Raw genomic sequence first — 15,735 nt, 5'->3', positions numbered from 1 at the left:
TCATGGTAAATTCTGGTGGATTAACAACCAGTCAGCGTACTGGATTGAATCAACTTTACATGTAAACCTACATGTTACTCCCTCCGTCCTATAATATAAGAATATTTTTGACACTACATTAGTATAAAAAACCCTCTTATATTATGGGACAGAGGGAGTAGTTCATAGTGTTTTGTGACAGTTTCTCAAGGGAACCTGCACTTGGGGTTGAAATACCCGAACAGAGTTTTTCTTCTCGACTGCCAAGCTAAGCAGTTTTTTTAAAAAAAAAAACAGAGGCAAAAAAATTGCCTCGTCTATTAAATAAGGAGGAGAATAGAGAGTTCATTTGTGTTACAGCACACCCCAAGAATACAAAGCGGATTACTGTCCAGGTAAAATTGGATTCAACTTTTTTGCACCGGCGGTTATTGAGTGAGCCACCTCCTATTTGATGATGTTTAGAAGAATCAGTGGCGGTGCGCTTTTGTGCCGAAAGACGCGAGGGTTTCGTTAACCCCAAACAACCCAAGAGGTTAACATTACAAGAGATGCCATCGCGCTCCTGTTGGGGATGTTGCAGTCGGTAAGCCCAATCCACCACTCGTTTATAGAATGTCGCAGTGTCCACGAAGATGCATCAATGCAGTCAAGCTGAAGCCAGGCCTTGAGCATGTCCCAAACTAAAGCAGTCTGATTTTGGGAGCACAATGGCATCGTCATTGCCTTGTACAGTATGAGCTTGAACCTTTCCCGGAAGCATGACAAAGAACAAAATCATCTTCTGTAATGTGAAACATGGTTGGCGTCAGCTGGTGTTATTGTAGGAGAGTGGGAGACCAACACTTTCAGGCATTCTAGATGTCTGAGCCCTCAGTGGTCAGTAATGTACTCCCTCCGTCCGGAAATACTTGTCTCAAAAATGCATAAAAATGGATGTATCTAAAACTAAAATATGTCTAGATGCATCTATTACTCCGACAAGTATTTTCGGACGGAGGGAGTATCTGTTTATTCGTCGGTCGTTTTGCATATAACAGAATAACAGCACTCACATTGTGGATGAACCAAACCGAGAATCATAGGCCAAAACTCATGTCAGAAACCAACTAACAGCAGCCAATCTGAAGAAATTAGGCTTGTTCTTAATTATTTTTTTAAACTTCTGCTTGGTGGCTGATGATGTGTTGTGTGTTGTTTTCAGAGCCTTTTGTAATGGATGCCATAACTTTCTCTCCTGGCTGTTGGTACTTAGCTTTCATCGCGTGTTTAACACTGATGTGGATTCATTTTTCTCCTAAAAATAAGGCCTGTTCTTGGGGTCATTGTTTACAAGAGATTCCTTCACACTCCAGGCACCAAAATTCAGCAGGTAACCAAAAACAAAATAAAATCAGCAGGTAGCAGCGAGACCTGGAACACGCTCGCGAAGGCCAAGCCACTCATCCTCCCTCCCCGCTCCCACAGCGGTGCAAGCAGAGCACATGGATGAGCGAGACGAGCGGAGCGGGCCGAAGCAGGTGCACGTGGAGAGCCGGGCCGGGCCGGGTAGCTGGCCCAGTAAAAGCCGCACGCATCTCGGCGCAATGCATCTTTTATTCGTGGCATGGTATGTTTTTATTTTTCTTCCTGCTTACGTATATGCTTAATCCACTTGCAGCAGTCTGCGGATTAGAATAAAGCTGTGAAGCGCGAGACCAAATCTTGCAGCTTATTCTTCTGCTGCAAGTGGCCAGATAAACTACCGAGGAAAGAGGTATGCTTGGAGAAGTTCCCCCACCGCAGGCCCCGCTGTGATGCTGCAATCAATCATTGCGGCATTGTTTACCGCCAGTTTTATCAGCAGCTGCCCGTTTCCTCGAGAATATTCCCGGCTTCGCTCCACTGTCAGTGGCTGCGAGGCCACGTTCCAAGCTTGATACCAACACTACTGACGAAATAATCTCATCCCATATATATATATATATATATATATATATATATATATATATATATTCCGAGATCGGTAAGAATGTTTCGGCAGTGAGCACTACCGGTTCAGCCAGAGAAGACTGCTCGGAGGGTTCAGGTCCTGGAATCTCTCATCAGTTTTAAAATGCAAGTGCTGTTTTTCTACTCTCCACTATGCTTGGCCTGGCGTTCAGGACCCGTTTGGAAGCACGAGGAGCAGAGGTTCCAAATCGGAGTGGCACCCTGCAAAGGCACTGCAGAAATTTCTACCCTCAGGCAGCGAGTGCAGTCGTGCATTGTACTACGCCTGAGGCCTGAATTTCAACTTGCTACACCTATCAAATTCAGCTAGTGTGTTTTACACAACTACACTTTTACTGCAAGAAGTAGAAACGTACGCAGTATATATATATTTCAGCAGCGAAAAAGTCTCGACCCTACTGCCGAAGTCTAGATCTTACTTAAATATAATCCGAGCCCAGAAGACGAACGAAGACCCTCTTGGACGCAACTGCAAAACCAAACAACGAGACGAGCAGAACCGACGGGCCAAGAATAAGATGGCGCTGCAGTTTCCAGGTTATGGGCGTCCATACATCCAGATTCTCAACAGAAACACAGATCCAGACATCCCAATCATCTAATAATCTGGTCCTCAGACGTCACCACCACCCACAGCTCACAAGCGCGTGAAAAGAAGGTGAAACTGAAAGCAGAGATGACAAGAACAATGTGGCAAAGAGTCCAATTAACCATCAACCACTGCTTTTTATATCCCCTTCAAGCCTCGTCAATCTCTTTGATCTCAGATCGATATTCGCGACACAGTTATTCGCGAGAGATTTCTAGTTATTACTCGCACCACCAAGAAACGAAAGAAATAATCTACTCTAATGGCCGCCCTTTAATCCTTGAATTATGTACACTTAATTCGCACTTAATCCGCACCGCACCGCACCGCACGGCACGCGAGAGGAAGGAGGGAGGGAGGCGTGGACGAAATCGCTGAATCAACAAGAGGATGGACGGGTCAGGCCATCTTGGCGGCCAAGCCGGAGGCCATCATGACCTTGAACTCGTCGAAGGAGATGAGGCCGTCGCCGTTCTTGTCCACGCCCTCGATCATGCGCCGGCACTGCTGCACCGTCGCCTTCTCGCCGAGGCCGTGGAGCACGCTCGCCAGCTCCGCGGCCGAGATGTCGCCGCTGCCGTCCGCGTCGAACACCTTGAAGGCCAGCCGCAGGTCCTCCTCGTCGTCGCCGGCCGCCGTGGCGTTGAGCGCCGCGAACTCCTCCAGGCTGATGAAGCCGTCGCCGTCCGCGTCCGCCTCCGCCATCATGCGGGTCAGCTCGTCCTCCGTGGCCGCGTGGCCCAGGCTCTCGAACAGGGCCGCCAGCTCCGGCCGCGAGATCCGGCCGTCGCCGTTGGCGTCGAACTTGCGGAACACCCGCTCCATCTCCTCCTCCGCCGACCGCGCCGGGGACCCCGCGCCCGACGCCGGCCGGGTGCCCTCTTCCTCCTGGGGAGTAGGCGGCGGCGACGCGGAGCGCGACTTGGAGGAGGAGCGGCGGCGGAAGAGGGCCGGCATCTTGATCTTGCCCATCGTCGTCGCCGTCGTCTGCTCGGCGGCGCTGGCAACGGAGAAGAAACTCTCGGCTCGGATTGGCTTGGCTCTGGGTCGCTCGATTCGATCGACGGCGTGCTCTGCGGTGGTTGCAGGTTCGTTCCGGAGCGAGACGTCGGGTATTTATAGATGGATGGAGGAGGCAGCCACCATTGGAGAGATTCGGAGCCGAGGAAGGAGCGGAGGAAGGTGTGTGAGTCCGGCTAGCTGTGCGTGCGTGGGCTACGCTGTAGGTTGCGTGTGGTCTCTGACTGTGGGCCCGTGGTTGACAGTGAGAGGGGAGGCCGGGTCCCGCACGCGTCGATTCCATCGCGGATTGCCGGATTACGCCAACGGCCGAGGGAGACCGTGTCCACGGCTCATCCCCTTCTTGTGTCGCGGAATTTTTTTTTTTTAGCATCAGACATAAGCGCTCATATACACGCGCATACACTCATCTCTATGAACAAACACGCACACTCTATCCCTATGAGCACCTCCGAAAGACTGAGCCGGCATATCATCTTAAGATTTACGAAGTCACCGTAGGCGCCTCGTCGTCGACGGGAACGTCTCCTCCTACTGAAAGCGCATCGCCGGAAATTCTGAAATAAATCCAGGAATAATGCGAGCACCAGGATTTGAACCCTAATGGGTTGGGGATACCACTGTCGACCTAACCAACTCAACCACAGGTTGATTCGCGCGGAATTCTTTTCTGATCCGCGCGGCCGCACGATCGATGATGCATCGGGCCAAGGTGGGTCTCTTTCGCCGCGCCGGCGAGTCACTCCCCTCTTCAACTTAACTCCGGCGAAAGTTTCAAAACTACTCCGGCGAATGTTGGCCCTCGTCTCGACCTATGACCGGCAAGCACACATGTCCGGTCCATGGCCAATAGTTCGTCACGCTTCATTTGTACTCCCTCCGTTCCTAAATATAAGTTTTTGTAGAGATTTCAACAAGTAACTACATACGAAGCAAAATGAGTGAATCTACACTCTAAATGCATCTATATACATCCGTATGTGGTTCATAGTGAAATCTCTAGAAAGACTTATATTTAGAAACGGATGGAGTAGTAGTTTGCCACGCTTCCTTCATGGCAATCCACAAACGCAAGTGCGGCAACATTTAAGAAAAAGGTGGGAGTTACTATGTCAATAATATTTTTCCTTAAAAAGCATATTAGTCCCACTAAAAAAAGCATGTTAGTAGGAGTAGTATATGTGGCATAATAGCGACTCAAAAAAAGTTATATGCGACATAATGCCATACTTGATAAGCTACCAACAAAATTTGCAATGAATGAGCACCGGTGCGAAGTCTAGGAACTTAAACCCTGGTAGTCTGGTTCCACCACAGGGAACCTAACCATCTGAGATATGTCCACTTTCGCCATTATACCATGGTTGTGGCATTCAAACTGATAGTACTCCCTCTAGTTGGGTGTATTAGTTGGGCATGGAGATTTGGATCTTCATTTTGACCAATAAAATATTTGTAATATGATGTAAAAAAATGCTAATAAACTTCATACTGTGAGGAATCTAAAGATATACACATGTTTCACTAGTCATGTTTGTAAGGCCTAAAAATTGTGCCCGACTTCCAAACCCAATCGGAGCGAGCATGTGGCATTGAACCGGACAATGTCTTTGGTGCTTCTTCGAAAACATGTCAGGGTCATCATACCCTTCCATAGTTGGGTCATGTCAGATCTGGCTCGCTTTTTTTTTTATGGAGGGTTTGTCGATGACACGATGTAGCAGGGTCTCTGATGTGGCACAAGGCGTTAGATCTTTTTTCTAACACGGTACAAACCCAAACGCACATACACTTACCCCTACGAACGCATGTACGCACACCCTACTCCTATAGGCACCTTCAAGAGACTGAGATGGCACATCATATTGAGATTGACGAAGCCGTCACAGATGCCTTCGTAATCGACGAGAACGTCTCCTCCCATTAAATGCACATCCCCTGAAGGCCTGAAATAAATTTAGAAAAATGTGAGCAGCGGTGCCAAATCTAGGAGCAGTTGTCGTACTCGTAGGCTAGGTGGTGCTCGCACAAGCACCCATCGTGGGTTGCGAGGAGCAGCTGATAGAGGGGACAACCACATAGCGCGATAGGTTGGGGCCAGGACGAGACGACCTGACATGTTTGGCCATGGAGCTTGCCTATCGGACCACCAAGGATGGCGTGTAGCTCGAGTTCCTCGCTGCCCGGGGCTCTGCTGCCGTAGTCCTTGTTCAAGATCCCATCCCAGTCGTTGAAGCCGGATTCGTTGCCAGAGCCATACATGTTGGAGGGAGGTGAGGAGACACACGGTGGAATCGGAGCAGTCGAAAAGCGTGTGGACTACAAGGGTTTGGTACAATGTGGGGTATGTGTGGGGACGTGGGTGGTCTAGCGAGGGCCGTATCCATTGTGGTGGCCCTGTCCGTTGGGTCTGGGGGTGTCGGACAGCCCGGACTTGTAGGGCAATTCGAGGGGTCGAGTTGGGTGGCAAATTTGTGACCGGGCAGTGACCGGACTGTCCGACCGAATATATTAGAACGATATGAGGGTTTCGGTTGTAGATGCTCTTATACACTAGGCCGGTTACTTACCACCAACCTAGCTAATAGACATTGGTTGAACTGCCCTAGCATTCAGTCCAATGTGGCATTGGCTCGCTCGCGAGCCAATTACTCCATCATATAACCAAAATTTCCGGCTCTTGCCTCTCACTCATAGCAGTTGGCGGAACATTTCGAAAAATTATACCAGTGGATTCGCATGTGGCATATTGTCCATATTTTGTTAATCACAAGTTAAAAGTTTTTTTGTAAACACCAGAAAAAAAAGAGTTCTTTTGTATCTGAATGGTTGTAGTGTTTTTTTGGTGTGCAGTGGGTAGTACTTGTGTCCAATGAAAACACCCCGAAATCACACAGACGGCGTGACTTGAACACAGTCACGTGCAAGATGTACTTGGTACTCCTAACAAGATACGAGGGCACGCCTAACATGAAAAAGGCAGTACCCACAAATCATGCCATGCGCATGACTGGATCGACGACGGCATCATTCACGCGCAAATGGTCATGTGGGCATGGGTACATGGCAAGAAAAGCGTTTCTTGCGGTGGGGGTGCACGTTTAATTCCCCCATAAGTCCATATACCTTTCGTGCTGTACCCTGCCTGCTTTGTTAGGCTGCCTTGGTTACCCTTGGAAAGGTACTGGTAGCATGAATATATATGGCACCAAATGTTCGGCACGAAGAGAGAGCGCTCGTGTAGAATTGCTCTTTCGGGCCGCAACGATTTTGTGGCCTCGTCCGGCGTGCTTTGCACTTGGGTCACCTGCATGCGTTCTGGACCGTAGACTTGTGAGAGCTAGGTATAGCTCAACTGGGTGCCCAACGTCCATCTGTTTACTAGTAGTACGATTCTTCTTCTTTTTTTTTTGCGAAAATACTAGTAGTACGATTCTACTTATGCTCAAAGTATTTGGAGTGTTTTGTAATGGAGGTAGTGTTGGTGTGCTTGACATTTGTTTTGCAAATGCATTATTGTCGACCTTCCCCCGTATGTAGGCTTACTTTTTTTTTTTCTTTTCTTATCTAAACAAACACCATTTGAAATGAATTTTTCATTCCAAAGTCATGGGGCCATGTTGTGTCTGCTGTCACTGAAAAGAGATGCACAGCCTGCAATGCATTGCCGCAAAAGCGCGAGTCCAGCTTAATCTCATCTGTGCAAGCATTTGTTCTAAGCAACCCCCACTGGTAGAAAAGAGGGCCTTGGTCCAGGCCGGGTTAGCCCATTAGTCCCGGTTCAGTCTAGAACCGGGACTAATGGAGGCATTAGTCCCGGTTCGTGCGTTCAGGGGCCACATGGGCCATTTGTCCCAATTCGTCTGGACCTTTTAGTCCCGGTTGGTGCCACGAACCGAGATTAAAGGGTGCGCTGCCCATTACTACCGGTTCGTGGCACCAACCGGTACTAAAGGTTAGACCTTTAGTCCCGGTTCAAGCCACCAACCGGTACTAATGGGGTTTGAGGCATTAGTACCGGTTCATGGCACGAACCGGTACTAAAGGTCCCATTTTCAAACTCCACCCCCCCTCCGATCGCCTTTTCAGTTTAAAAAAAATAAAAGAAAATGATGAAAATGTCAAAAAAATAAAAAAAATAAGTTTCCCATGTGATATGTGGTCTAGTTGTTGGGAAAATTTGCAAATGTGAATTTCGACTTTATTTGCAAAATCTCTCTAGAATTTAGTAAAATCGGCATAACTTTTGCATACTAACTCGGATGAAAAAGTTTTTTATATGAAAAATCATCTACTCGAAAAGTTACATCCAAATTTAACGGGGGAAACATTTTCAAAATCCTCAAAAACCTAACAAAAAAAGTTACGGGGCTTTTAAGATCTAGAGTGGAAAAAATCGAAAAAATTTCAAACTGTGGTCAAACAATGGTCAAACTAATTATTCTAGAATATTAGTGTTACTAAATAATTATTTCAGTTATTTTAAATTTTGGTCAAATTGTGGTCAAACTGTGGTCAAACTAATTATTCAAGAAATAATAGTGTTACTAAATAATTATTGTTTTTTAAAATAATAGTTTCAAACTCAAACAGTGAAATGTGTCACTTCATGCTCAAGCAAAATTCCAGAGGGTTAATAGGATTGACATCTTACTATTGTCAGGAAAACAACAAGTGCAGACTTGAAAACGAGGGAGAATAAAACCCGGAAGTTAAGCGTGCTCAGGCTGGGGAGTGGGAGGATGGGTGACCGTTCGGGAAGTTAGATGATTTGTAATGACAAGGGATGATTAGAGATTAGAGGATAAATTGAGCAGTGATGAGGGGTGGTGATTAGAGATTAGAGGTTAAAATAATTCAGAAATTTGAAAATAAAAAAATTCAAAAAAAATCATAAAATTTCCTTTAGTCCCGGTTCACCAACCGGGACTAAAGATGGAGCTCCACGTGGCCGCGACCTTTAGTCCCGGTTCGTGTTAGAACCGGGACTAAAGGGGGAGGCATTAGCCCTTACGAACCGGGACTGATGCCCCCTTTTCTACTAGTGCCCCTACACCAACACCAATACATACCGCTAGAAAAGGATAGGCAGAGTATGTATAAAACCGGAAACAGAATGATTGGCGTTGACATGGGCTTGGAATGATCGGCCATGTTCACGGAGGAGGGCCAGTGATACTTTGACTTTGGAGAGAATGAATTGCTTAGCAGATAAATAAAAGCATATCCCAACAGAAATGCAGCCCTAGAGCCTAGCTATAGTCCAGATCCATTGACGATGCATGGAGTAGGATGCCGGCGAGCGCACGCGCACGGCGTTCGACCGGAGACACACCGCACCGTCCGCACTAGCTACAGCTAGCTTGCGTAACGTAACGGGGACACGCCGTGCCGCGCTGGGGAGCCGGAGCTGGAAACCGTTACGGGCATGGGCCCCACCTCACCTGCGCTCCGTGATCTGGGGAAGGAAGCAGAGCCGTTGGAGAAAAGGAAGGGAAAGGAGGAGGAAGCCGCGTTGATGGAAAGGCGCGTTGTACTGCCATCCTGCCAGCCTGCGTAGCTCGCTTGCGTTGGCATGTGCTGCGGTGTCGCCGGGCCCGGCCCCGCCCGCGATTCACTTGGCTTCCTGGTTTATTGTCCCTTGGTGTACGTGCGCGCGCGCCCGTGTGCGGCTCTGCATGCCCCGCTCCGTCGCTGTCGCTCGCTCGCGCGGCTCCGGCCGGGGCCCCGCCGTCGACAGGCAGCGAGGCTGCGGGTGGGCCGCCGTGCATGGCGCACCACACAAGCTACTGCGTTACACAGCGTCGTTGATGATCATGGGTCCGTCTTGTGTTGGTAGTGTAACGTGAGAGCGAGTAGAGTGAGCCCCGGCGGTCCCTTCCTTGCTATAGTAGGACCTTTGGGGTGCACAGCAATCAATGGGGAGGGAGGAACCCGCCTCTTTAACACGCACTTTTCTCTGCCAGCTGGGGTAAATATAAGGCAACTCCAACGCTCCGCATCAAAACGTTCATAAATGTCCATGCAATGTTGTCTGGACTCGTTATGCCAATCCAACGTCATATATCAAACGTTCACGGCATGGTCCGGAAGTCTACAATCCCAACAATGCTCCATCTACGTAAAGCGTTACGAAAGCTTACGTAACTTGACTAAACTAAATCATCTCCCTTCTGATTTTAACTGGGGGTGGGCCCCTTCCTCCCCCTCTCCCCAATCCCAGCCCACCACGTCACTGTTTACGTTACTTTACGTTTGTGTTTTACGTAGATGTAGCATTACTGCTAAAATCCCCACAAACCGCAAGCAAAGCCGGGAAAGCCAGACAACCGTCATGTAGGCATCTGACATCCAACACCCGCGGTGCTGACATGCCCGATCTCCCTCTAAACTCTGGATGACCAAATAGGCGGCGACCTCCCCGTCCCCCCTTCCCCCACTTGTGCTCCCGAAACCATCAATTCTTTGACTCTCCTCTGTCGGCGATGACGCTGCCGCGTTGTGTCCGTCTCTAGGTCCCTCCTAGCTCAATCTTGACAGCATCCCCATGCCTCGTTGTCGCCCACCGTGGCGCCCACATCCTGGCCTTGCGCGCTTGGCAAAGTCGATTGATCCGAGTTGCATTTTCAGGCATAATAAGCAAAACTTATTAGTTTGTCGTACTCGAGGCTGGCAAACAAGGTTAGTATTGAAGTATGAATATAGTACTGTATAACAGTGTTGCTAAATCTCAAACAATTGAGACTTAACCAATTCTCGGTCGATGCTATATTCGTGAGATCTTACATTAAGATCCGTGCAAATTTTGCTTTTTCATTTGTTTTTTTTCTTCTGCCATGTTATACCACTTGACTGAGTCCTAGCCACGCCCACTGTACAAACATATGCGGTTTTTCTTCTTTTTATATGTTATATCACTTGACTGAGATCTAGCCACAGCCACTGTATACATACGCGATCACAATTCGCAACCAAGTACACAACTACTATATGACGTTGATATATGCAGCGTCCGGCACTCCGGCGCAGATGGTTAGCACCCCTGCCTGGACATGGCGAGTACGCGGCCGGACAGGCATGTGCCAAAAGCTAGCTAGTTGGCTCCGTTGCCGGCCGGTGAGGTGGGCTGATTTGTCGGACGGTCCATGCGTGCAGCTAGCTTGCCCACAGCTGCATCCGATTCCGATCGACCGAGAACAAAATCGCAACCAATGCGTGAACGAACGGAACCGGATCGAATCGAAATCGCCGAACTAGGTCCATGCCTCCATGCACGCACATCGGCACATGGCCGCAGCTAATCTGCGCCACGAGCTAGCAAATCCCGCCTCACGCGTTCGGCGCCGTCCGTTGGGTTCCGTGCGTGGTGGACCGCAGGCCGTGGCCGGGAGCGCGGCGGAGCACGTAGCCAGTAGCATTGTGCGCGCGTTATTGTCCGGCGATGGCGCGGTCATCGACGTGCCGCTGTCCAGCTGGGCTAGCTCCAAGAAGTGGCTGAGCTTGCCCACGCCCACGTCGCGTCAGGGAAGTGAGGACCGAGTCGGTGGTCGGGTCTGTCATTTTTTTTTTGAGGGGTGGTCGGGTCTGTCTCTTGGTGGGACGGTGCAGGCAACAGCTAGCCGGGCCGGCCGCGGCATGCTTGGGAATGGCTCGTGCGGTCGTGCTCGGCCCGGCGGCCACCGGCCGGGCCGGCGTTAGATTAAATTTGTCCCGGTTCCCTCCACGAACTGACACCGTACGCGACGTTTCTTCCACCGATTTTTTGGACAGCAACGTGTCTTCCACCGAATTACTAGTATCTGGAGTAGTGTAATCAGCAGCGGCTGGTCATAGTCCTGATGACGTACTGCACGCACGTACGCCAGCCACCGTGCCATACGGGTCCCTCCCTGCTTGCTCTCCTCTTTCTGATTTCTGAACACTCGCACTGCCGTAGTTTCCGAAGGTCCCATGCATGCATGCATTATTGATGCACGTACGTGCGCAACCAGCCATACCTCCGAACCTCACACTGCCATGTTTCACCGCTACGGGCAGCGCGAACATGCATGTGCCTAGCATAGCTACGTCGCCCTTCTCTTTTCGATTTCACCCGCAATTGATGGTGAGACGCGCAAGTTACGTAGTGACTGCGAAAGTGCGAAGATTTGTGTTGATTAAAGAGTCGAGCCGTCCTCGTGAAGCAAAACAGCTAAGCATATACAAGTCCGTGTCGATTTTTAAACATGTACACGTACGTGGAGGCGTGTTCTGAGTCACTTGTATATATATCCGCCAAGACGTACAGGCCCTGTTTTTGGAGCTTGGACAGAGCGCGATGAGCGGATGTACATAGTAACAGTACTGGATCTGGAGTCAAGTCATTCCGCGTTGGGTGAACTGAGGGTCAAGGTCAAGCTGGACCCACCCACCCGGCCAAGTGCGTGCCTATCTTTACTCTCCACCGAGTAGCAGTGCAACTTCGAAGAAAAACAGTGTTGTCGTACTCACTGATTTTATTGGGCCAAGTTGGACACAGACACCACACCAGGGATTAAACGGCATGCAGTACGTGACTGTGCTAACTCCTGCAGTTATGGAGTGCCAAGTTGAACCGTTGCCTTTTTTTTTCGGTATAAACTTGCATTACTCACGATAGGAGGTTACAATCAGCAACAGCCAAGTCTAGGGAGTCCGAAGGCCCTGATCCAATCCAGGTCATAGTTCTATCTTCTACCCTAGCAAACCTAGCCAAACTATCGTTAACCTTATTTTGAGTGCGATTTACAAGAGTAATACAAGTTCTACGGAGGCTCATCAAGTGCCTAATTTCTTTCAGGATAGCATAATAAATCGATCTATCCAAATCATGTGACTGAACCAGCTTCACAGCCACCATAGAGTCCATCTCTACTATAATGGGCAGTTCACTCCTTTGAATTGAGAAGGAGAGTCCCTCCATGCACGCGCACAGCTCCGCTTCCAACCATCGCGACTAGAGAAGAGAGCTCTGCAGCCCGAGAAAATGATTGCGCCTTTGTCATCCCGTAGGACCATACCCGCTCCCACTGCTCCATCATCAAAGGACCCATCCGAATTCATTTTTACCCAACCATCCGGAGGTGCACTCCACCTAGCAACAAGATCAGGTGGTTTAGGCCTATCTGCTTGCATATATATGACAATTGATTTCCCCTTTACAGGGTCATCGCATAATTCAGACTTGAGCCCAATTATAGAGTCCAGGTAGCTAACTAGGAACCTTTTTGACGCTTCCGCCGGAGGAGATAGTTTATGATGAACAACTTCATTACGAACGTGCCAACAACGCCATAAGGTCATAAGCAACATTGATCGTTCGATGTCAGTGAGGGGCTCAAGTGCATGAAGTAACCATTCTTTGCCCGTTTTGACAACAACATCTATTTCCGGAAGAGCCCATACTTCCGCCATTGCGAACCAAAGCTCTCGAGCAAGAGGGAACCGTACAAAAGGATGAAAATTATCTTCCACTTCAGTTGTACATAGTGGGCACCTGCCATCAACTTCCAAACCTCGTTTGTTTTTATTTTTCCATGTAGGTAGAGAATCAACAGCCACTCTCCAAGCGAAATTATGGATCATTGGAGGTACATCACAATCCCATATGAGCTTCCACCCCTCTGTCGGCCATCAGGAGCTGAACTCGAGCCTGCAACAGTGTTGCGATAAGCTTGCTAAAAAGCAAAATCATAGGCGCTTTTAACTGAGAAACGACCATACTTTCCCGGGCCCCAAGCAATAACATCATCCTCCTGCCTAGGAGATGCTCTAATTTTGATTATTTCCATTACATCAGCCGGCGAGAAGTAATTCTGAATCACTTCCAGATTCCACGAGCCATGGTTATTTAGCAAATCAGCCACAAAGCGTATCCTGCAAGTCCCCTGTGTGGTGATAGGTTTGAAGGTGTAGGGTCTTGGAATCCAATTATCTCGCCAAATACGGATACTTCTTCCATTGCCCACTCTCCACAAAATGCCTTGTTTCAAAAGATCAAGTCTGTGGCTAATGGCCTGCCAAGATGAAGATGCGTTTCCACTAAAAACTGTATCAATGAGGTTGTCGTCAGGGTAGTATCTAGCCTTCAGGATCTGAGCACAGAGGCTATGCGGTCTGATAATGAGTCACCAAGCCTGTCAAGCAAGCAGCGGTTGGTTGAACAACCGAAAGTCCCTAAAGCCAACACCCCCTTTACACTTTGGTTGCATTAAGCTTTCCCATGATCGCCAGTGTACTTTCCTTCTGCCTTTAGCTGAACCCCAATAGAAGCACCTAACCATCCTTGTGAGCTCGTCCCAAACCGAGTACGGTAACTTGAACACCCCCATAATATATGTAGGGAGTGCCTGTGCTACCGACTTTATAAGAACTTCTCTGCCTGGTTGTGCGAGATGAGCATCTCCCCACTGTATTAAACGCTTTGTTAAGCTCGTTTGAAGATTTTGGAAACACCCTTTAGACATCCGACCGTCGGGCAATGGGAGCCCAAGTATTTCTCTTCAAAGACCACAGTGGACACATTCAGCACACTCCGAACTTCCTCTTGCAGGTTAGAAGGGCATGCCTTACCAAAGAGGATGGAGCATTTATCATAATTAAGGCTCTGTCCCGTAGCACTACCATACTGTTCTATAGCTTCTTTCACCTTCTCATCTTGAACCTTGGACGCCTCAAAAAATAACATGGTGTCATCTGCAAATAACAAGTGCGAGATGCCCGGGACACGCCTAAACACTTTGACAGAAGTTATATCGCCTGATGCCACCTTGTGTTTGAGGATAGCAGATAAACCGTCAGCCACAAAAAGAAACAAGAATGGTGATAGAGGGTCGCCTTGCCGAAGACCTCGCGACGGTGCAAATGAATCCAAGAGGGTCCCATTTAATCTGACAGAGTATCTCACAGATGTGCCACACGACATTACCCAATCCACCCATCTATGAGCAAAACCCAGCTTTTGCATCACCTGCTTCAAGAACGACCAGTCCATACGATCATAAGCTTTGGATAGATCAAGTTTATAAGCACAAAAACTCTTGGTCGGATCCTTCTCCTGTTTTATATGATGGATGCACTCAAAAGCAACAAGGGCATTATCTGTTATCAATCTGCCAGGTATAAATGCACTTTGTTCTAGTGAGATGATATCATCCACTAACGGTCTCAACCGATTAACAAGACATTTAGAAATGACCTTGTAAACAACATTACAGAGACTGATAGGCCTATAGTGGTTAAGGCAAGTTGGGTTAGGGATCTTCCCGGAAGGGGTAAACTCCACTTCTATTGAACCGTTGCCTTTTGTTTGAGGGCCGACCAGCTACACATCACTGTGCTGCGTCCCAAATGACCCGGCCGGCCGGCCGGTGTCCCACTTGCGCACCCAGCAGACCGAGGCCTGGCTAAAAAATTCTGCGCAAGCTTCAGTCCGTAGGTAAAAACGCCGCGGCTGTCTGGAAGTGGCGACCTAGATGTTGACCACTCGGGCTGGGCCGGTCTGGGTGCACGGCCACATCGTTACGTGGGGTGCTTTCATTTCAGCAGGCCACCACATGACACCACTGCGACTGGGAGGCTCAGTCACGGCCTCAGCAGCAGCAGCGGCACCACCACAATATATATAACGCACCACACACACGCCACTCGTTCCCACCGAGACTGAGACTGAACTTGAGCAGCAAAACCTGCATGCGTGTGGGCTAGGACACACGATGGTGTTCGTGTGCCAACCGATCTAGAGCGTCACGGCCAGTGCACGCGGCGCGGTGCTAAATTGGCAGAACACCACACACATAATCTCCGGTTGTGAACGGGCAAAAGATGCAGTGCAGGGTCGCCATCGCGCGTCGTGCCGCACTCGACTCGAGCAAACCGTGGAAAAAGTGTGGCCCGTTTACGTCAACTGTACGCTTATCCCCATCGAGAATGAAACGTAAAGCGTGAAGAACAAAGCTGCGTGCGTGCGGTGATCGTTCGTCAAGATGGGTAGAGCTAGCTAGCTAGTGCACCAAATTGGCTTGCCTACGCACGGCAGTGAGAAGAGTCGCAAACTAGTTCCGGCATTTTGACCATTCTACATATATATCCGGAGCAGCGTGTGAAGCTTTCTAAGTTTTTTTTTTCTCTCTCTCTTC

At 49.0% G+C, this 15,735-nt stretch overlaps 1 protein-coding gene across 1 annotated transcript; it reads right to left on the bottom strand.

The window, feature by feature from the left end:
• Positions 1–2,662: 2,662 nt before the first annotated feature.
• On the bottom strand, positions 2,663–3,694 carry LOC119278612 (probable calcium-binding protein CML10). The gene has a single exon (XM_037559941.1). The coding sequence runs from the start codon at positions 3,530–3,532 to the stop codon at positions 2,960–2,962; it is 573 nt and encodes a 190-aa protein (XP_037415838.1). The 5' UTR covers positions 3,533–3,694; the 3' UTR covers positions 2,663–2,959.
• Positions 3,695–15,735: the final 12,041 nt, after the last annotated feature.

Source organism: Triticum dicoccoides, chromosome 3B (assembly GCF_002162155.2).
Source record: "Triticum dicoccoides isolate Atlit2015 ecotype Zavitan chromosome 3B, WEW_v2.0, whole genome shotgun sequence".
In the NCBI taxonomy this organism is placed as follows: domain Eukaryota; kingdom Viridiplantae; phylum Streptophyta; class Magnoliopsida; order Poales; family Poaceae; genus Triticum; species Triticum dicoccoides.
Note: the sequence above shows the minus strand (reverse complement) of the source record. Positions and strands in the feature narration are given on the sequence as shown.

Coding starts and splice junctions, on each gene's coding strand:
- LOC119278612 (XM_037559941.1), bottom strand. CDS start 3,532: ATGGGCAAGATCAAGATGCCGGCCCTCTTCCGCCGCCGCTCCTCCTCC.